The 23214-nt window shown below is 46.5% G+C and overlaps 1 protein-coding gene across 2 annotated transcripts in view; it reads left to right on the top strand.

The window, feature by feature from the left end:
- Positions 1-23214, top strand: part of FLT3 (fms related tyrosine kinase 3) — a 223348-nt gene that overhangs the window by 97434 nt on the left and 102700 nt on the right. For both annotated transcript variants that reach the window (XM_029602605.1, XM_029602604.1), the window contains exons 6-8: positions 1511-1671; positions 19925-20061; positions 20299-20452. In XM_029602605.1, coding sequence (XP_029458465.1) covers positions 1511-1671; positions 19925-20061; positions 20299-20452 — 452 coding nt within the window. The remainder of the gene's footprint in view (positions 1-1510; positions 1672-19924; positions 20062-20298; positions 20453-23214) is intronic.

Here is a 23214-nt window from a genome sequence, read left to right as displayed (position 1 = left end):
TGGTGCCACTTTGCCTCTCTTGTGCTGCCTTTGGGGGTTCATGCCACTGGTATCAGTGCCCTCTTATGAAGTTTGTGGTGTTCTTGACACTCTTGTTGCTGCTTTGCTCTTCTGATAATGCTTTGGAGAAATCCTGACACTGCAGTTACCCTAATGCCCCTTTATGGTATCTTAGGCTATTCATGTCACTTATGGTGCTACTTTGCCATGGTCCCATTTTTGAAACTGAAAATAGGCTGCATTGCTTCCCCCATTGCCTTTAATAGGAAACAAATGAATGAAACAAAGAAACATCTTTTTATTTAATTTGAAACTAATTGCCCTAGTAGAATCTTAAACCTCGGGGAGTGGGGGGAGAGGGTTGGAGGGGGTTGTCTTATTTATTATATGCCATGTAGTTGAGAAAAGTGTCTACCTTTTGTAACATGAGCCTGGAGGAATATCAGCTGTTGTCATGTAGAGTGGCCTTATTGCTATGGAAGGTTGTTCCGGAAATACAATGGATGGCACAGATCACTCTGTTTCATCTTTACATGACTGATTCTTAGGGACCTTTGTTTTCAGTTTTTATTTTGGGGTAGATTTTAAAAGAAGCGCGATCAGCCTACTTTTGCTTGCGCATCAGACTCAAGCAAAAGTACGCTGGATTTTAGTAGATACGCGCGGAGCCGCGCGTATCCACTAAAATCCTGGATCGGCGCGCGCAAGGCTATCGATTTTGTATAGCCTGCGCGCGCCGAGCCGCGCTGCCTCCCCCCGTTCCCTCCAAGGCCGCTCCGAAATCGGAGCGGCCTTGGAGGGAACTTTCCTTTGCCCTCCCCTCACCTTCCCCTCCCTTCCCCTACCTAACCCACCCGCCCGGCCCTGTCTACACCCCCCCCTTACCTTTGTCGGGGGATTTACGCCTCCCGGAGGGAGACGTAAATCCCCGCGCGCCAGCGGGCCTGCTGCGCGCCGGGCCGCGACCTGGGGGCGGGTACGGAGGGCGCGGCCACGCCCCCGGGCCGTAGCCACGCCCCGTACCCGCCCCCAAAACGCTGCCGACACGCCCCCGGAACGGCGCGACGACCGGGCCCGCCCCCCGACACGCCCCCGACACGCCCCCCTCCGAGAACCCCGGGACTTACGCGAGTCCCGGGGCTCTGCGCGCGCCGGGAGGCCTATGTAAAATAGGCTTCCCGGCGCGCAGGGCCCTGCTCGCGTAAATCCGCCCGGTTTTGGGCGGATTTACGCGAGCAGGGCTCTGAAAATCCGCCCCTTTATGTTTCCTGGGAATTTATCATTGTTTTAACTTGTCATTTTTCCAGGTAAATATCACTTTTGTTCTTGTTGTAATAAACACTGTTAAATTCTCAGGGAAAATGAAATAAAAAAATGAAAACAAAAACCCCTATTGACTCTTAAAAATTATTTGGCTCTTTGTAGAGAACAGAGCTTGGGATCTGAATATCTGTTTCTGATGCCGCAATAAAAGCATAAAGATACAGTATAATTTCTTTTGCATTTGTAGGTGTCCAAAAAAAACTGGCAATATCTATAATGAGTCTGGAGACATCTATGGCGCACAGAAGATAAAACATGAGATACCCACAGCTGACCTATTTGATGCAGACATATGGTGTTGTGCTATGAATGAGCTTGGCAAAGAATGCACAAAACTCTACACCATAGGTAATAGTTCTTTATAACCTAATCATATTCATATATATTTATTAAGTATGCAATCAATTTTCATTCGTTTAGTCTTAATTGGTTTCTGTTTCTAACAATACAGTATATTGTATCCATCTCAATTAAAAAAAACAAGTGAATCCTTTCAATATATGACTAAAGATGGAAAATATGTACAAACAAATCTTCATACAGGGAAATTACATGTGAATCTGTGCATTCATTAGTATGCGGTAGGTGCAAAAGGACTTTTGCATCACCATGCACATCACAATAACTGAAATTTCCACAAAATTTGTAGGCTTTTACTGGGATGTGTATTGTTTGCATCGCGCAATAACTTTGATTATGGAGCAAAAATGTTTTCTAATGAATTAATTTTCAAGTCTTTATTTCTATTGCGCCTGTCGGTCACAGACGACTGCGACCTTTGCTGCTCACCTCAATTTGCCCAGTCAGAGATATATAAACTCTGTCCTGGAGTAGGAAGACCTGAGATTGATTCTCCGGTAGTGGTCCGCAGAGCAGGGTAACCCAGGTAATACTTCCATATTGGTAGTTCTTGTGCGTGGTAGCTCCGGTAGCGGTCTGCAGCACGGGGTAGGCCAGCGATAGATGTTGGCAGTAGGCAGAAGACAGCGTGGATCTGGTAATGGTCCACAGAGTGGAGTAACCCGAGGATCCGCACAGCAAGAGAGAAGCAGAGCTGAAGATGAGGTCTAGTACTCACTCCATAGTATTGCAGTAGAGATATCGTTATAGCAGCAGTGGAGACTCGGAGCAGGAACGCTGAAGGGTCGTCCATAGGTACTCACTAAGCTGGTGAAGGTGAGACTTGCAGAGAAGGCTCTCCGAGGAGTGGATATGCCTGAGTGCAGCAAGGCCCCCGTGGAGCGGGTACCTGAGTCACTCAGTCTGGAATGCAGGAACAGCGAGGCAAAGCATCTCTGAGAAAAGGAATTGAGCAAGATGGAATCCTTGCTAACTCTTTGGTAGGCTTAAGTACACGTAGACAGTGACATCATGCGGAGGGGACGCCCCCGAGGTTCCCGCCATGACGTGGATAAGACGGAGGCAGGCGCGCGCGCGTGCCCTAAGTACACCAGATTCAAGATGGCGATCGGGATCACCCACGCTGTCCCGGGAATGCCAGGGAGGTCTGCGTGCAGAGGCAGTGGTGGCCATCTTAGCCAGAATAGGAGCTACATGGCAAAATGAGGTGAGCAGCAAAGGTCACAGCTGATCCGCGACCGAAGGGCGCAACAGACTGAGGTGAGGTAGCTAGCATGCTAGCCTGTAGCTTCTGGGTAGGAATCTAATGCATCTTGGTTTGTTCTTTTTTCATACTAGGAAGTGTATTGGTGTTTTAGGGGCTGGTGTAATATTTGCACTGTTGCCTTTTTATGAGTAAGGTTGTTACTCTTTGAGTGCTGGCAGTTCATCCTGTTTTTGTCTGAGAAGTTTACCAATTTGTATTAGCAATTTAATTTATTCATGGCTTTCTGAGGGCCAAGCCCACAAACAATGCATTTTACAATAGGCCTGATACCATGATATCAAGGTGGATGATCTGAATTGTATGCAAATTAATGCAAATGAGGGGGGACAAACACACCTCCTTGTGATTCCTCCTCCCTGCCCCCCCAGATTACTCAAGTATCCAGTCGTGGTCTGTGGAAAAGTTGGCAACCCTAATCTCACCCCTGGTCTCAGGTAGCAGATTGCCTTGAGCCACCTCTGATAAGGGGATGCATAAAAAGGCTTCATCCTCTGAATGCAAGGAACAAGTGGGAACATCTTTCAGATAGCTCAGACCTATTTATCATCTTCCATTCAAGTAGATTCTGAGTGGATTTTCCAGTTTATCATTTAGGATTACATGTTTTTGTTTTAGTTCTTTTTCAATTTTATTAATTATGATGATATAATTTGCCCAGGGCTGGTGCTTTTTATGCTGCTCTGGGTAAACTATTATTGTGCTGTTTACCCCCCACTCATTCAGTCTCAATCCTTGGTACACCTCTCAGGTTTTCACCCTCTCCCCCAGAATCGATGGCCAATGCAAGGGTATCAGGTATCCTAGGCAAATGTTATGGCCATGCACCCCCTCCCCCCCAGGCTTCTCATGCACACAGTTAAGAATAATGCATTTAATAGATTTTACATGAAAAAGAATATTCAAAGTATAGTCTTCTAGGTAAAAATATCACTTACATCTATATAAATAAAAATGTAAATGTTTGTTTGTTCAAAATCTTAAATCTCTGAAACTTCTTCACCGATTGCTTTGAAATTTTGACACAAGGTTGCATTCTAATATGCGCATGTTTTTATATACCTATATTATATAGATGTCACACCTGTGACAGGTAAAAACATGCTTTTTGGGAAAAACAGCACCATCTGTTGGACATAAAAGCAACACACGCTATCTACAATATAAATGGGCTCTAACTGACGGACCACAAATGCACAGTAGATAGTAGCTCTACCACGCATGTGCGGACCATAGAGCTTTGCGCTACGTGCTGGTATCACAGAGGGGAGGAGAAAAGGGCAGACGAGTCGCCGCACCGAGAAACGGCTCAGCCCGTTCCTCCGCCGCTGGGGAAGGGGGAGGGAGTAGGGACTGCCGGACAGTTACACACAGGAGGAGGAAAGGGTAAAAGAGTCGCCGAGCCAGTCCATCCACCGCCGGGGAAGGGGGGGGAGGGAGTTGGGATGGCTGGAGCAGGGCTAATGCGCATTGTGAAATTAAACCAGACTGAGCCACGGCAACGCGTGGCCGGGTACAGCTAGTTTATAATATATATTCATGCATTGCTGTTGTGCCAATCAGAAAACTCTTTAAAAAAGACATTTGGAACCCATATGGTATTAATCCAATTGTAAAGCATGTTAGGTGTATGCTTGGCCTCTGAAAGCTATGATAAACTGAATTACAATTGCAATATAATAAAACTCCCCCAAAACAGCACTAACTGCTAACACTCAAACAGTAAGAACCCTATCTATGAAAAGGCAACACTGCAAATATTATACAGGCCCAAAAACACCAATATACGTCCTATTTGGAAAACAGAAGATCCCAGACTGCTATAGATCCTGTGAAGGCATGGCCTAACTACCCCTCCTTAACCTGTGCAGTACCAGGCTAGATGCCTGGTCCACCTTAAATCCCATTGAGGGAAAGAGCTCTGTGGGCAGGACCCTGCTAGGCAGGAAGAGTTCTGTGGGTGGGACCCAGCTGGGGAGGTTAAGAAGCAGAGTCCAGCTGGGAACAGGAGGCCTGGCCCAGGTCTCCAGCAGAAGGCAGCTCCTACATACATCACTGACCTAACTGAATCTGTAAGTAATCCTGCTAGAGATAAGCAGTGGTATTAGGAGAAAGCAGCTCCGATATGCATTTCTGTCCTGAATAAACCTGCGAGTAGTACTGCTAGAAGGTAGACACTGTGCTGATTGTATGTTGAGAAGTGTAAATAAACGTAGAATCTGTTAAGAAAAGGCTGGAGTCAGTGTGGTTTCTGCCTCCAGCCTAAGAAAGTTGCTTGGTCATCCCACAATCCCTATACAGAAACTACACACTAGTAGAATACCTCATCTCAGTCACACATGCAGAACACAGACATTCACCAAATACAGAATAGAGCAACCATAAAGTATAAATAGAAACATGAAATCAAAGACTGAACTGGAAAACGCAACAAGCCAGACTCTCTATGTAGTGAAACAATGGAAAAACAGAAGCATTGCCATTCCTCAAACAAATAATATCAAGAAATATAATAAATGCATTAATCATAATAGTAAAAACATATTGATAAAAATATTTAAAAACAGTTGACAAATAGAAGAGTCAATAATTAAAAACTCATATACACATTTTTTTTAAATTTCCTAAACATGAATAAAATATTTTAAAACAGCAGACATCAAATAACACACAAAATTAAAACTGATAATGATAAAAAAAAATTCACTCTCCCTATACCTGGGACCTTTTGATTGCCAGCCACCCTGAGACTGTCATAGATATCTGTAAGAGAGAAAGGTGGAGAAAGTTTGTGTTACGGCTGGACTGCTGAGAGAGTAGAAGGTGGACCCTTGGGCCGGCCTACTGAAGATGATAGGGCAGGCCAGGAGGCGGAGACACCAGCTGGCAAGGTTTCACCCGGAGCCTGGGACCCCCCCGGGAGGAGCCCGTAGGGGCCCGGACCCTTGGGACTTAGGCGCTGATGTGAATTTCCAGAAAGGCTGTCTGCGAAGGGGAGGGAGGAGGCCTAGCAGTAGCAGAGGCAGGTTGAGTATTGCCAGAGAGTCACAGTAGAAGGCCAGGTCAGGGAGCTGGCCCAGAGGGTACACTGGGACCAGCGCAAGCAAGCTGAGGTAAAAGTTCGTGGCAAGCCGGGTAGGGTTGCTGGCAGGCTGAAGCAAATGTGGAAGGTAACCTGGAGACACGGCTCACCGCGGGCTGCAGCATAGTCAGACTCACCGGAGACAAGCGGTCTGCGGGCTGGAGCGGAGTCAGAAGCAAACTGGAGTCTAGGCAGGCAGCGAGCTGAAGCGGAGTCAAAAGCAAACCGGAGTCAAGGCAGGCAGCGAGCTGAAGCGGCGTCAGAAGCAAACCGGAGTCAAGGCAGGCAGCGAGCTGAAGCGGAGTCAGAAGCAAACCGGAGTCAAGGCAGGCAGCGAGCTGAAGCGGAGTCAGAAGCAAACCGGAGTCAAGGCTGGAACCAGGAAGACAACAGGAAACGCAACTGGAAGCAACTAGATAGCTGGGAACCTCGTTGCAAGGCGTTTAGGGACTGACTGAACGCCGGTTATATCGGGAGCAGAGCGTGACGTCAGCCAAGAGGGCGGGGCCGGGCTTCCGGGAGCTGGGTGCACAAGAAGAGCGCCCTCGCGCGCACGCGAGGCCGGAGAGGAACGGACCCGTAATGGCGTTGGCCACGTGGGAAGTGCGCATACAGGGAGCCCACCGGGACCAGGACCAGGCGGAATCCCGTGGCCGTCGGAGCGGAGGTAGGCGGGCCTGAGCCCTATCAGGAGAGGGGCGGTTGGGACCGCAACAGTTTGTGCACCCCATCCCCACTAATCCATGACAGTCTCAGGGTGACTGAAAATCTAAAAGTTCCCAGGTATAGGGGAGAGAATTTGTCATCATTATCAGTTTTAATTTTTGTGTGTGATGTGTCTGCTGTTCTGAACTACATCAGCTTCCTCTCTCACACACACCTGAGTCTCTCTAGCTCGTCATAAGAATATAAGATTTGCCATGCTTGGTTAGACCATAGTATCCTGTTTCCAACAGTGGCCAATCCTGGTCATAAGTACCTGGCAGGATCCCAAAGGGTAAACAGATTCCAAGCTGCTTATCTCAGGGAGAAGCAGTGGATTTCTGCAACTCCACCTTAACAATGATTTATGGACCTTGGAATTTGTCCAAACCTTTTTTTAAATGCAGCTACACTAACAGCTTTCACCACATTCTCTGGAAATGAATTTCAGAGCTTAATTATGTGTTGAGAAAATAATATTTTCTCTTATTAATTTTAAATGTACAACTTGGTAACTTCATTGTGTGTCCCCTAGTTTTTGTACTTTTTGAAAGACTAAACAACTGATTCACGTTTACTTGTTCTACTCGCCTCATTATTTTATAGATCTCTATCATATCTCCCTTAGCCATCTCTTCTCCAAGTTGAAGAGTCCTAACCTCTTTATCCTTTCTGCATAGGGAAATTATTCCATCACTCTTATCATTTTGGTTGCCTTTTCTGTGCTCTCTTACCTTTTCTGTATATTGTCTTTTTTGAGATGTGGTGACCAGAACTGACATAGTACTTAAGAAGAAGTTGCACCATGAAGCAGTACAGAGGCATTATGATACTGTCTTTGGTTGAGATTTGCCAGCAGCTCTGGGCTTATCCTCTTCACTTGGGCTGCAAGCGGTTCAGGAATCGCTGAGCAACCTATGGCCTTGCCTTTATCCTGGCTGCTGGCAGGAAGGATTCTGGCAGGCAGCCCACAGTCTTGTCCTCACCCTGGCTGCCAGTGGGATGGGGTCCACTGGGTGGTTTGCGGCCTTCTTATCATCTTGATTGCTGCTGGAATAGGATCCACCAGATGGCCCCATGGCATTCTCTTAACTGATGCCATTGGCATGGCTGAGAGGCCCCAGGTGGCCCGGGACCTCTTCTGAACTGGCCAGCAGTGTGTTGGGGTTCATTGGGCTGCCCCAGAGTCTCCTCTTATCTTTGGCCAGCAGTGGCCTGCAGGCTGCTGCCCCCTCCAAGTCATTGCCCTGTGCAAGAGCACAGCTTGCACGGTCTGTTGCACCGGCTCTGTGCCTGCCTAGAACTGCAGAAAATGAGGAATATAAAACTTTTAAACAAAGAAATAAATATAAGAAATGTATGCATTGAATTGATTACTTCAGAACACTTATTTGGAGCCAAGTGTGCACGACAGCTTCTAAGGGGCAGAAGGAAGAATGAACAATGTTATTATTTTAATTATTTATATTATTGTTATTACTACTCAAATGAATTAGATAAACTGAGACACAAGTAGATGAAAGGCATTCTATACCTAGAAAAACAACCTTTATAAACTGAGCCTACACAATAAAAGTTTAGCAAGCATGTTGTTAATGATGTTTCTTATATGCTAAAAATAGTGTTCCATGCAATCCCCAATTGCCAATTAGCTGCAGGTAAATAAGGCAACATTATATGCAAATGAGGCTTTATTGGGCTCATGAGAAACAGCATGATATGCAGCATCCTCCCGCTGTTTCCCATGAGGTAGTAAAGGCAAAAAATTCACATCTTTCTTGGACTAAGTATTACATTTTTACCAGCCACACTGTGGTGTGAAATCCCCATGTTAACTATCCATCTTGTGTTGGGCCTGTTAGCTCAGGAGAATTCCCTTTCACACAAACTTGCAAACAGAAAGAGTTCCCTTCCCCCTCCAGGGCCAGTGCAAGGTTATTAGGTGGCCTAGGCAAAACTTACAACCTGTTGCCCTCCCTCCCCCCTGCCCCGGTCACACCCTCCCTACACACAAATAAAATTAGGAATTTATAATAATTTAACATAAACAATACAATCAAGAAATATAAATTATCAATAGAGTAAAACCATCCTAATAAAAAGAATAAATATTTCATAACAGTTGATGAATAGAACAACATTCAGTAATTAAAAGTTATACAAATTTTCCAAATACCAATAAACTATTTAAAAACAACAGACACATCAGAGAGCACCCAATAATTAAAATGAATAAAGGTAAAAAAAAATTCCCCTGCTGTCCATACCTGGGATCTTTTTAATTCCAGATGCCCTGAGATTGCTGTGGATTAGCAGAGGGTAAAGGAGAGGGTTTGTTGTTCATAAACTTTATTCTCTCTCTCTCTCATACGTATACACGTGCTTGCTCTCTCATACATGCACACACACAGAGACATGCTTTCTTTCTGATACATGCACACACATACACCGACATGACCTGTCTCTCATACATGCACACACAAGGGCATGTCCTCTCATACATGGACACTCATGCAGTCTTTCAAACACACACATACACATGAACATTCTCTTGCACTCACTTCCCCTCCCCTGGTAGCACAAGGCCATCAGCAACAGCCTCATCCTTCAGACCCCACAGCCCACGGTGCTCTTCCTCTTTCTTCAGGCCTGTGTGTGCTGATGCTGCTCTGCCTCCTGGGCAGCTTCCGACAGCCGAGCAGGAACTGGGGACAAACGTTACGACTTCCTGAGTGGATGGGACCACTGCTGCTGCTCTTCACTGCAGCACGGCCCAGGCCAGTACTGCAGCTTCTTGCGACGAGGACACACTCTTCTTCTTCCCGCCTACATCGACATTGGCATGGTCTCTCGCTTTTCCCACCCAAGTGAGATCACGCTGTGGCATATTCTCCTCCAGTCGCGCAGGCAGGAATAGGGAGAGACCATGCCAATGCTGACCGCCGACCAGTGGCACCCTAGGCAGTCGCCTAGTTCACCTAGTGCTTCCACCGGCCCTGCCCCCCCCCCCCCCCGCGGTGCATGACCATGTATGAATGTTGTGCTTCACTATATGATGAAGTGCCTCCTAGTGGCATCATTCAGGGGTTGGTAGCAGGGTAGCAGGGCAGGCAGAAGTGGTCTGACATCCTTCTTTCCCATCAATGATAAAGCAAGACTTGTTCTGGAGAGGTGGATGGGTTCCTGTTAGGGGGAGGATCTTCATGGGAGATGCCCCTGGGGCAATGCTAATATGTGCCATGGGATGGTGTCTCTCTCTTGGATGGGGGAAGGGGGGTGCTAATATGCTCTGTGATGGGGGGGGGGGGGCTGTGAGGGATGACTCTTGGGAGTTGTTCCTGCTATACTGGGGAACTTAGTGCTGAGGAGGGCATTTTGGGAGGGGGGCACTGTCTGTTTAGTGGGTTCAGGGGGAGAGGAAATCCCCTGAGCTAACCTGTCAGTGGCAGGCCCGGCATGACCAGGTGTGCATACCGTACATTTACACAGGGCAGCACACCCGGGGGAGGAGGTGAGCCGGTGGATGCAGGAGAGACCGTGAGGCTGCTGGCAGCTAAAGAAGCAGAGAGGCTGCAAGCCGCCGGTAACCATTGGAGAAGCCTGTCTTCTGGTTGTGTGTGTGGGGCCAGCCGGAAGAAATCAGGAGGCCCTCAAGGGCCCAAAAACGTCAGGAGGCCTGGGACCGTGGTAGATCTCATTCCACCGTGGCCTGAAAACAACAGGAGACACGCAGGGGCACAAAGACATCAGTAGGCCCAGTGCCATGGTGGAACTAATTCCACCATGGCCCGAAGACAACAGGAGGCCATGTGTGTATGTGTGTGAGTGACTGAGAGCATGTGTGGTTCAGAGCCAGTGGGGTAGATTTTCAAAGGGATACGTGCATACCCCCCGAAAAACTACCCCAAACCCCCCCTGTGCGCGCCGAGCCTATTTTGCAAAGGCTCGGCGGCGCTTGCAAGCCCTGGGACGCGAGTAAGTCCCGGGGCTTGCATGAAGGGGCATGTTGGGGGCGTGTCGGGGGCATGCCCAGAGTGACGCGACATTTTGGGGGCGTGTCGAACGCGACGCGACGTTTCAGGGGCGGTGCCACGGGCGTGGTTTCGGCCCAGGGGCGTTCCGGGGGCGTGGGGTAGATTTTATAATTTTGTGCGAGCGCGTACTTTTGTTCGCCCACCAGGCACGAACAAGAGTATGCGGGATTTCAATAGATACGCGCGTAGCCGCGCGTATCTATTAAAATCCTGGATCGGCGTGCGCAAGGCTGCCGATTTTGGGCAGCCTGTGCGCGCCGAGCCGCGCAGCCTGCCTCCGTTCCCTCCGAGGCCGCTCCGAAATCGGAGCGGCCTTGGAGGGAACTTTCTTTCGTTCTCCCCTCACCTTCCCCTCCCTTCCCCTACCTAACCCACCCCCATGGCCCTATCTAACCCCCCACCTACCTTTATAGTGGGATTTACGCCTGCCGGAGGCAGACGTAAATCTGTGTGCGCCAGTGGGCTGCTGGCACACCATCACCCGACCCGGGGGCTGTTCCGGAGTGCGCGGCCACGCCCCCGGAACGCCCCGGGCCGAAAACATGCCTGCGGCGCCACCCCAAAACGCCGCGTCACCCGCGCCATGCCCTTGAAACGCCGTGTCGCGACTGCCACGCCCCGCCTCGCCCCGCCATGCCCCCCGCCACGCCTCTCCATGCAAGCCCCGGGACTTACACGCGTCCCGGGGCTTGCGCGCGCCACCGAGCCTATGCAAAATAGGCTCGGCATGCGCAGGGGGGGTTTGGGGTAGGTTTGCCGGGGGTACGCACGTATCCAACACGCGTACCCCTTTGAAAATCTACCCCAGTGTGTTTGTGCATGTGTGTGTCTGGGAGCCTATGTGTGTGAATATATGTGTCTGAGTGAGAGCCTAAGGGGTAGATTTTAGAATTTTGTGCGAGCGCGTACTTTTGTTCGCGCACCAGGCGCGAACAAGATTACGCGGGATTTCAATAGATACGCGCGTATCCATTAAAATCCGGGATCGGCGCGCGCAAGGCTGCCAATTTTGGGCAGCCTATGCGCGCCGAGCCGCGCAGCCTGCCTCCGTTCCCTCCGAGGCCGCTCCGAAATCGGAGCGGCCTCGGAGGGAACTTTCTTTCGCCCTCCCCTCACCTTCTCCTCCCTTCCCCTACCTAACCTACCCCCCCCCGGCCCTATCTAAACCCCCCCCCCTACCTTTATCCACGGATTTACGCCTGTGTCGGGGCCTGCTGCACCAGCAGACAGCCGGCGCGCGTAAGTTATAACTGCCCGGAGGCAGTAGTAACTTTTCGAATAAAGGTAGGGGGGTCTAGATAGGGCCGGGGGGTGGGTTAGATAGGGGAAGGAGGGGACGGTTCAGGGGGTGGAAGGAAAGTTCCCTCCGAGGCCGCTCCGATTTCGGAGCGGCCTCAGATGGAACGGGCAGTGTGTGCAGGGCTCGGTGCGCGCAAGGTACACAAATGTGCACCCCTTTGCGCTCGCCAACCCTGGATTTTATAAGATACGCGCGGCTACGCGCGTATCTTATAAAATCCAGCGTACTTTTGTTTGCCCTGGTTCGCGAACAAAACTATGTCCGCGCGCTGTTTTTTAAAATGTACCCCACAATGTGCATGTTGTAAGTATTTTTGCCTCAGAAGACTGTGCTCTTGAATGTTCTTTTTCATGTACAATTTATTATAAATGCATTATTTAATTGTGTTTGTCTGTAAAGAATGTGGGGGTGTTTGGGATGGCGTGTGTGCGAGGCTGTAAGATTTGCTTAGGGTATCTAATACCCTTTCCTATCCATGGGTTCTGGGGTAGGGGGCGAGTCAGTTTTTAAAAATATAACTTGCAGGACGGAGCTGGGCTTTATTTGATGGGCCCAGGACAGATGCTGAATGAATCGGGGGGGGGGGGAGGCAGCACAGTAATTTTTCACACAGAGCACCAAAAAAGCTAGCACCGGCCCTGGTCAGTGGTACTCAAAGAGCGAGGGAATTTCCTGAGCTAACCTACCCAAACTGACAGGGCAAGCTGACGTAGGATTTCAGGCCGCAGCTAATGTAGACATTAAACTTTTTTGTGTTAATGTTATTAATATACATGTTAGTCCTATGGCCATGCTACTGAGGGCACGTTTTACCATGCTTTTGGTAAATATTTTGCATAGTATATTAAGGCCCATTTTTAATATGCACATAAAAAATTTACCGAGTTATAGAATAAAACATTTTTATCATTAGTTTATTGCATAGGCCCCATAATGTGGTGACCAAGACTGCCCTGTGAGCCAGTGGCAGCGTTTGTCAACAAATCTGGATTAAATAGCTATGACCTGGCAGGGAAGCTTCATGGAGCAGCCACTGGACCTGGAGCTAGACATTGGGATGGTAACTTTCAAACTGGCACGCGGGCGCACATGTGTAATTGTTCATCGGTCCGTACCCAGGGATGCGGCTATTTCATAACAAGTTTCATAAAAAGTGCCCATAAATGCCCATAAATGCCCATAAATGTGTGCCTGTTATAAAATAGCCTGGCCATGTGTGCATGTGCGCCAAATTTTAAGCGAGTGCACGCAAGGGCAATGCAAATGCTGCTTCTACTGCGTAAATGGGGGGATTTTAAAAATGGCGCACACCAATGCCATTTTCAGCTTTACCAAATTCGTTCCCAGTTCACCCCATTAAGAGAGAGGTGTTCCAACCCCCCCCCCCCCCCCCCCCCGGTTTAATAACCTTCACTCTCCCCAGCTATCCCTTGATGCCCAGCCGATCCACCTACTTATCTTTATTTTATAAGTTACACGGCATCCGATGCAGAAGTAAAGCTATGTGGCAGGGGCATCGGCGTGTGCCAGAGCGGGTAGGCACATCTCAGCTTCACACCCCAAACTGCCCATGCCCTTTCCCAGACCATGCCCGTCTTGCGCCCACGCATATTCACGCAGCCCCTAATTCATGCGCACGTCGGGCTTTTAAAATTCACCTTGGATTGCATGAAATTTCTTTATGACTTATTTACAATCCGTATTTTCCTGATCATTTAAAACAGTAGTGTCTCCTAATTTGGGAGACATTTGCATTCGCTGTGCATATGAGGTTCGCCATACGTTGTTAAGGGTAAACAATTGCAGGCATGGTTTGTTCTAAAGCAATCCTGTTTTTGTTTTTTAATTCTTTTGTAAAGTGGTCTCTACTATGTAACTACTGTGACGAGGAACTGAGAAGATTGATGAGGAGCCACGGTGCCTCTCTTCCTTTTCATTTTGTCATGCTTCAGCCCACCAACCAGGTGCTTTCAAAAAGGCTCCCCGTGGGGGGCCTGGGAACCTGAGGAAGAGAAGGATGGAGACCACAGCCTCACTCCACAGACGTTTTCTCAGTTCCTGGTTTAACTGAGCAGAAATTGTGTGGCCTTTTCGGACAGAAACATTGTCATCTTATTCCTCATTCTTATTCTGGAACGACGGTGTATAAAACGCCTAAATAAATTAAATAAATAAATAATGACTGTCCTCCTTATCCCGGCAAAGTTAGAGGAGGTACCCCTGCTTTAAATTACTTCAGGAAGCAAAATACCATAATTATGAGAAATATGATAGAAATGCAGAATATGAGGGTAGGTAAAGGCTGCTGAAAAAAAAAAAATTTTTCCTCAACTTGTTTCAATGTATTTCGCGCCACTGTGGCGACATTTCAGTTCCATGTAAACCGGTGCGATATGTATTGTATACAGGAGCATCGGTATATTAAAAATTAAAAATAAATAAATAAATAAATAAATAAATGTCCATGTCCTGCTTGCTGCAGCACTGCAAACTCTGGCTTCCCCTCACTTCCTTATGACTAGAGATAGAGATCCTCTGGACGGGTCCCACACCTTCTTTGATTCTGTTGTCATCTGGGCTCCCACCACCTCCATTGGAAGCGTTTTCCCTGCACTGCCATCCTGCCTGTGAATACATTCGTTCTTAGATTATTCCTCGGTCTGTCTCTTTATAGATAGTTATAATTTCCACCCCCATCCCCCGTTTGAATTGCTTGACTTGCTTTTAGAAAAAAAAAAACCCTTGGATGATATTTAGGATTTTGTTTTAATAATTACTTTATAGTTAAATTGTTGAATTGATTTGTTTCAAATCTAGAAAAGAATTAATAGGTATTACCATTAAATGTGTAACCCATCGGAAAGAGTATGGCGATCCCAATGAATGCAAGCATAGTTTTTCAAACATCATAATCTGTGATGAAATCATTCATATGTTCCTCTTGTAAAAAAGCCAACTGTATCAAAATATATGAAGGAACTCCCACACTTACAGAACACCTGACCACTTTATTCTAGTGAGCTCAAGAGATTAGCCCTTCTTTGAATTGCCTGCATATTTTGCATTGCTTTATCTCCTAGCTACTCATCTAATACTGTCATTAGTGACAAGGCTGGTGGAACTATTAAGTGGACTAGGCAGCCACAAAAAGCATCACGGTTCCTGAGATGGCACCTTGCTGGACCCTGCAGCCTGCCTGAGACAAGGAGTACCACCCAGTTAGTGATGGGGTAAAAGTCAATGAGCCGCTCAGCACATATCTCTGCATTTGCAACTCCCCCCCACAATCAAATGTGGCAGCACTAATATCATCCCCTCAGAGCCAGGAGTTCCTCAAGTGTGCAGACACAGCAGAGAAGCACATGTTACCTTCTCAGTGCACACTCAGGAACAACAGACAGAGGAGCACAGCAGCCAGAAAAGTAGGTGGAGATCTGACCTATCCAGATTGAGAACGTGAGAGGACAGGCTTCTTGCAGGTAGTACAGTAGCTCCCTTCCTTGTACTGTCCCGGGGGATGGAAGCTTGGAGTGCAACTGCTTCCTTGCTGTGACTGCCAGTGCAAGAGCATGTATATTTGTGTGTGTGTGTGTGTGTGTGTGAGAGAGAGCATGTGGGACAGAGAGAGAGAGAGAGAGAGTGAGAGAGAGTATGTGTGTTTGTGTGTGTGTGTGTGTATGTGAGTGTGAGAAAGAGCTTGTGTGTCTGAGAGAGAGCATGTGAGAGAGAAACTGTGTGTGTGTGTGTGTGAGAGAGTATGTTTGTGTGAGACAGCATGTGAGAGAAAATGACAGTGAAATTATGTGTATGTGAGAGAGCACGTGTGTAAGCATGTTTGAGTAAGCAAGGGTATTTGTGTTGGAGAGTGTATGGGTATGTGAGTCAGAGAGGTGAATGTTTTTGCACCCTCCCCAACTAATCCATGGTGATTTCAGAGTGACTGGAAATCAAAAGCTCCCAGGTATGGAGAGCAGAAGATTTTTAATCCTTAGTTTTAATTATTGGATGTTATTTGATGTGTCTGCTGATTTGAAATATTTTTAATTATTGGATGTTACTGTATTCATCAGCTGTTTTGAAATATTTATTTTTATTAGTATGGCTTTACTATTATGATTGATGTTTTATATTTCTCAATTTTACTGTTTTATGTTTTCTAAAGAATGGTGGTGTTTCTGTTTATCCATTGTTGCACTGCATACAGGGTCTGACTTACTGCAGTTTCCATTTCAGTTTTTGTCTGCACATTTCTATTTATATTTTATGGTCTCTGTGTTTGTCTGTGTTTTCTGCAAGTGTGAATGAAGTGAGGTTTTCTGCTAGGTATCTGTGGCAGTCTTGCTTGTTCTGTTTTCCTAATAGGAGGTGTATTGGTGTTTTAGGGCTTGGTGTAATATTTACATAGTCCCCTTTTCATAAGCAGGGTTGTTTGAGTGCTATATTGGTATTGGAGGTTTACTATTTGTAATTTTATTTCAGTTTCTTCATGGTTTTCTGTGGGTCAAGCTCAGAGCCAACACATGTTCAAAAAAGCCTAACACCATATGGTTCCAAACGTCTTTTTTTTGCAGGGTTTTCTGGTTGGCACCACAGTAGTGCATGTAAATATAATATACAATAAATTATACAAAAAAACTACCATATTACACTGGATGAGAAATAAGAAGACTTTCTTTAGATCCATTCATTATCACTTATGACCAGTACAGACTGTCTTTTTTAGCTATCTTAATAATAAATGAAGGTGGTCAAATAAGTACAATAATTTATAGAAAAAGCACGGATCAAAATAACCTATTAAGATAACACAGTTTTCATCCTCACAGTTTGAAGACTGAGCTTCCAGTCGGCCAATTTTTTAGGATCCGCAGGATATGTTCCACAAAACAGCAATTGAAGACACAAGCATCTATTCTAACACAACAATTTCTGGCCAGAGGTTATCCTCCGAATGTAGTGAGAAATGCTTACCATAGAGCATTATACTCTAACAGAGAGTCATTGTTACAATATTGCAGCAAACATCAGGATGAGTCTACAGTATGTGTGGTACCTTTTTCAAGGTGGTTTTCTGATAGCATTAATTGCCACTGGCATGTTCTAACTTTACATCAGATTTTTAGCAAACCACCACTTTTTTGATAAACCAGGGGCCAAAACATCTGAGAACATGTTGTTCGAGCAGCCATGGAAGAGAAAACCTCCATTACACCCGCTTCCACTTTTTTGGGCCTCTTCCCATGCGGACATTTTGAACTGTGTAAATAATCTTTTTGTGGCACTATTTGAACTCACCCTACATTGGGGTTCACCATACATCTTCATTTTTCCATCACGTGTGATTCTAACAATGTTATTTACATCGTTCAATGTGCCTGTCCTTTTATTTATATTGGGAGAGTGAAATGCGCAATTTGCACACGTCTCCATGAACACCAACATTGTCTTAGAAACAACAGAGAACAAGCTCCGATCGTTGGACATTGCAGTTCTAAAAATCACAAGTTTGAAAATCTTCGGTGGGGTGTAATTGACTCAGTGAGTCCTTCTTCATGTGGTGGTTTCATTTTTAAATTATAAGGAACAACAGTGGATAAGTGATAATGAATAATTTTAAACACAGTGACACCCCATGGTTTAAATTAACAGACTGAGTGGAACTCTTTACTGTTATAATTATGTTCTTTTATATCATTCAAGATTATAATCTCATCAGTCAGGGTTTGTCAGTGGTCATGTTGTAGACGTTTTTTCTTTATCATGTTTCTTCATAGTAACCTTTTAAGCAAACAGCGTTTGTTACATTGATGGGGCATTCAGTGAACATTTGTGAATGGCATACAACATCTGGTCTCAGTTCCTGATGAATACACGAAATACATTGGGCTGGACTATTTTTGAAATGATATGCCAGGGACTCCTAAAGAACTCTCTGTGCATATTAATCAAGCCTACTGTTGCAGTCCGGGAAGCTGCAGACCAGGAGTGAACCCTTGGGCCGAACTACCCCAAGATAGGGCAGGTCGGGAGGCGGAGCCACAGGCAGAGGTCTTCACCCGGGAACCAGGAACCCCCCAGGAGGAGCCCGTATGGTCCTAGATCCTTGGGACTTAGGAGCACAGTGTAAGTCTCTATAGTAGCAGAAGGCCTGGGCAGAGAGTAAGGTGTGGTTGTCCAGTAGACTGGGGCTAGTGGGGTCCAGCGGAGCTGGAGCAGAAGGTGAGCAGATACAGAGTCTTTAGCGTGCTGTGCACTGAAGCAAGCTGTGAGCAGGAACAGAGTCTGTAGCGTGCTGTGAGCTGGAGCAAGCTGTGAGCAGGAACGGAGTCTGTAGCGTGCTGAGAATTGGAACAGACTGTGAGCAGGAACGGAGTCTGTAGCGTGCTGAGAACTGGAACAGACTGTGAGCAGGAACGGAGTCTGTAGCGTGCTGAGAACTGGAACAGACTGTGAGCAGGAACGGAGTCTGTAGCGTGCTGAGAACTGGAACAGACTGTGAGCAGGAACGGAGTCTGTAGCGTGCTGAGAACTGGAACAGACTGTGAGCAGGAACGGAGTCTGTAGCGTGCTGAGAATTGGAACAGACTGTGAGCAGGAACGGAGTCTGTAGCGTGCTGAGAACTGGAACAGACTGTGAGCAGGAACGGAGTCTGTAGCGTGCTGGAAGCTGGAGCAAGCTGTGAGCAGGAACGGAGATGAACCCAAGTCAGGCTGGCAGCCAGCTGGAGCGGAGTCAGGAACAGGCTGAGGTCGATGGCAGGCGGCAGACGGAAGCGGAGTCAGGAACAGGCTGAAGTCAATGGCAGGCGGCAAGCAGAAGCAGAGTCAGGAACAGGCTGAAGTCAATGGCAGGCGGCAGGCAGAAGCGGAGTCAGGAACGAGCTGAAATCAAGTCAGGAACGTGGAACAAGAGAAGCGCAACTTAGAACTACTATCCAGTAGCGACCCTCATTGCAAGGCAATGAGATGGAAACCGAACGCCGGTTAAATCGGGCTTGGGGTGTGGCGTCGTTAACCCGGGCGGGGCCCGACTTCCGGTGGCTGTGCGTCCATAGTGCGCGTCCTCACGCGCGCGCGTGGCAGCAGGGAGATGAGCCGGCAATGGCAGACGTCCTGAAGGGTCAGCAGAGCCGCGAGAGCGGCGTTTCCACCACTGTAGGTAAGCGCAGTGCAGAGCGGGTAGAGGGGAAGCGATGGAGACCGCAACACCTACTGTGTGTGCCCATTTTCACGTGCAATTTAAAAAATTCAACCCCAGAAAAATTGCACTTTGAAGACTAATGATTAAATATATTAAACCAAGTATTCACAGAGTAGGAGCAACTTTAAGTAAAATTGCAATGCTTTTTTAATTCTGCCGTTAGTTGGTCATATGACGGTCTTCTTATTTCATATCCAGTGTAACGTGGTGGTTTTTTTGATATATTGTTAATTTCATTTTACCATCACATTTGGATTCAATTTTATTAAATATAATATAATATAATATTTATTAAATATAATATTGTAAGTGTTGTTTTTACCCCAGAATGTCCTTTTTCATGTAAAATCTATTATTATAAATGCATAATTTTAAATTATTTTGGGGGAGGGGTGGGGGTGGGGGCATTGTAAGGTTCACTTAGGGTGCCTAATATGCTTGCACAGGCCCTGATTAGTGGAAATCATGAAATCTATGTTTGGAGACTTGTTCTTCATGATCAATTCTTTGATCATGTGAGCCATCTTTGTATCTGTTTTTAAGGACAATGCAAATAGCAAAAGAAGGAAAGGGAACCAAACTGATGAACAAACCGTAGTATTATGTTGTGGTAAAACTGCTTTATTTGACTTTAATTCCTTGAATGTCCATCTTGCAGATCTAAATGGCAAATCTGAAAGTCCATCACAAGATCTCTTTCTTCAGTTGGGAGAGCCATTCCTAATAAGATGCAGAGCTGTGTACAAATCAGATGAGTTCAGCATTGCATGGAGTTTTAAAAAACATCTCCCACAGGTAATGACTGCAGAATCTATTTTTACTAGGGATGTACATTCGTTCAGGACAAATTAGGAAATTTCTATGAAATTTCCTAATTCGTCCTGTTTCGGGGACAACGAATCCCGAACGAGCGCTAACGTTAAAATGCCTTAAAATGGCTTTGCACATCACTAATTTTTACCCTCTCATTTTGGACTTATGTAACCTCTAAGTGAAGATATTAAAGTCAAGCCCTTTTTCTTTAAATCTTAGGGCTGCTGTTTTGAAGAAAGCCAGTATTTGGCGGACTTGTCTATGATGAGGATTACATTTGCATTTGTCATGTCGATGAAAAGTAATGACAGTGGACGTTATACCTGCAGTTCCACAGCTCATTCAGACAAGTCAGCACTGGTTACAGTTTTAGGTAATGCAGCCTGGTAATGTTGAACTTTATATGCTTTTCATTTGCTTGTGTATGCAAGTGGTGTATTTTTCAGTTAATTCAACAAATGCTATATATTTCAGCTGACTCTTCGAAGTATGTAAGAAAAATTATTTCAGAAAGGTGATGTTCACAGACGAGCTTTTCCTCTCTTCTTGAGCTACATTGTAACATCTGGATTATAAATGGACTGATAATTTCAAGCTTCCTTATGCATGTGCAAATCAAAGTTAGTGTGCTGTCTCATTTCAGGTATAGAATTCCTGTGCTCCTTGGGCCAGATGGGGCTGGGAGTGCTATAGAGACAATACTTACAATTGCTGTAGAGAGGTGATATCAGGTGCAGTCGGAAGATGAAACCTGCCGAAGAGTTTAAGGACAGTATTAGACACATTAGGCTAGTGCTGCACTACTGGATCTATATCAGGTCTATCAAATTTCAGTCCTTGAGATTGCAATTGGTCCTGATTTTAAGGATAATTAGAATATATAAATTAACCACAAAGTTGAAACCCCCCCCCCCCTAATATGCAAACCAAATCTAATGAATATTCATTGCGGGTGTCCTGCAAGATACCTCTGGTTTATTTAGTAAGACAGTTTTTTGGAGCTCATGTGCCATAAATTAGCAAGTACCCATAACTGCCATGCTGGTGGGTAGTGGGTACCAATGTCAGTGAGATTTAATTTCCAGTTGAGAATCCTGGCAGTTTCCTATTGCTCCTTTGGGCTTCCAGTAAGAATGTGCAGTGCAAAAATGTTGGTTTTGGTTAGTTTTTTAATTTTTGGTATTTTTTTTTTTCATTTTTTGCTTCTGATCTAAAAAAAGCATTAAATAACAGTAATGAAATATCTCCAAACAAGAAAACAAGCAAAATGGGTTCTGCCCCTTAAAGACAATCTTGGAGCCCAGGCCTACCAGGCTGAACTGAGCTGGGTCAGACCAGGACCTTTCCGGTCCCCTACAACCCCCTCCTGTCCCATAAAGATATCTCAAGGCCTAGGCATACCCCGTTGGGCTAAACTGGACCTAGCCAGGGCTCCTCCCTGAATCACTCCAGCCCCATAAAAAATTTGCCGGGGATGGAGAGCTCCCCAGCCCCTACTTACCTTACCCAGAGAGCTCAAAACAAGCCTGAAGCAGGTCAGACAGGAGGCTGACCCCAAAAAGGAAAACCCCCAATGCTTTTTCATTAAATAAGGGGAAAATTAAGGGGTAGGAGACAGCAAACTCCTGTCCTCTTGAAAGGCTAACTCAAAATCCACAACCAGTCTGAACAGAAGCTGAACTAAAAATCCATGAGGCTTGATGATGCTTGGGGATGATAAACAGCCAGAACGCACCATCTGCAGTTCCCACATGGGGAAGTACACCCCAAACTGCTCTTCACTAAATTCTACACTGAGCCTCCTGAGTTAAATTGTATAGTCTTTTTAGTGAAGAAAACCAAGGGTTACCAATATATATAATTATATATATATATATATATATATATATATATATATATATATATATATATATATATATATATATACTAGGGATGTGCGTTTGTTTCGAATGAATTTTAAAAATGCACTGAATAAGGGCAATTTGTTTCATTCGGGGAGTCCTGAAACAAATCGGGAATGCCCCGAATGAAACAAACCTTATTTGTTGCATTCGTTTAAAATTAATACATTGGGTCTAAGTCTAGGCCCAAAGTTGGGACCTTGCCTAAAGCATAGGCCGAGGCCCCAAGTAGGGGCCATGGCCTATGCTCTAGCATGACACTGGTGCCTCTGCCAAGGCCTAGGCCTGAAGCTGGGGCCTTGTCTAGGGCATAGACCGAGGTCCAAAGGACCTGCCAGGGTCTCTTACCTGATCTGTTGGGGGTATTTAATGGCAAGGCTTGGCCTTGGGTCTTGAAGTCTGGGCCTAGGCCACAGCCCGAACCCAGTCCTGGAGGCCGGGACCCAATGCTGGAGCCTCGGCCTAGGCCAGAGCCTGGACCAAGGCCCGATGCTGCAAGTCGGCCCCGAGGTCAGGTCCCAGTGCCGGAGGCTCAACAAGTCCCAGGCCCAACCGGACCCAGAGGCCGGGTTCCGATATTTGGCTCTGGACTCCAACCTAGGCCGATACTCAAGTGGCGGGACCCAACTTCTGGGCTGGGTTGCTGCATCAGTCCTGGGTCAAGGCCGAGGCCTGGCATCAGGACCCGACCTCTGGGCCGGGTCGTGGTATTGGGCCTGGGTCCGGGTTCTGGATTAGGCCAAGGCCCAGGAGTTGGGACTTGGCCTCTAGGTCAGGTTGTGGCATCGGGCCTGGGTCCGGGCTGAGACTCTGGCATCGGGATCCGACCTCCGGGCCGGGATGTGGTGTTGGGCCTGGGTTCAACTCAAGCCTAGGCTGAGGCCTTGACATCGGGACCCAGTGACTGGGCCAAGCCCCCAGCATCAGCCTGGATTCTGCCAAGGCTTCATCCTGGACCTAGGCCTTGCCAGCAGATCTTCTCCAGTTTGGGTAAGTGGGAGCCAGGAAGGATCCTGGCCCTGGAATTTTTCCGGGCAGGTGGGCAGAAGCCCCCATTTTTGATTTTTGGCTGTTTTTCATGGTTTATTTATTGCTTGATTTGTTTTTTCTCACAAATTAAACGAATCAAGCAATCTATGAACTGAAATTCATGAGAAAAAAAAAACTCCAGAAAATGAACCAAAACCAAAAATGAATATTTTTCCCCTGGACATCCCTAGTAGATACATGACTC

This window comes from Rhinatrema bivittatum, chromosome 5 (genome assembly GCF_901001135.1).
Source record: "Rhinatrema bivittatum chromosome 5, aRhiBiv1.1, whole genome shotgun sequence".
Classification (NCBI taxonomy): Eukaryota; Metazoa; Chordata; class Amphibia; order Gymnophiona; family Rhinatrematidae; genus Rhinatrema; species Rhinatrema bivittatum.
This window is presented reverse-complemented; position numbering and strand designations above follow the sequence as displayed.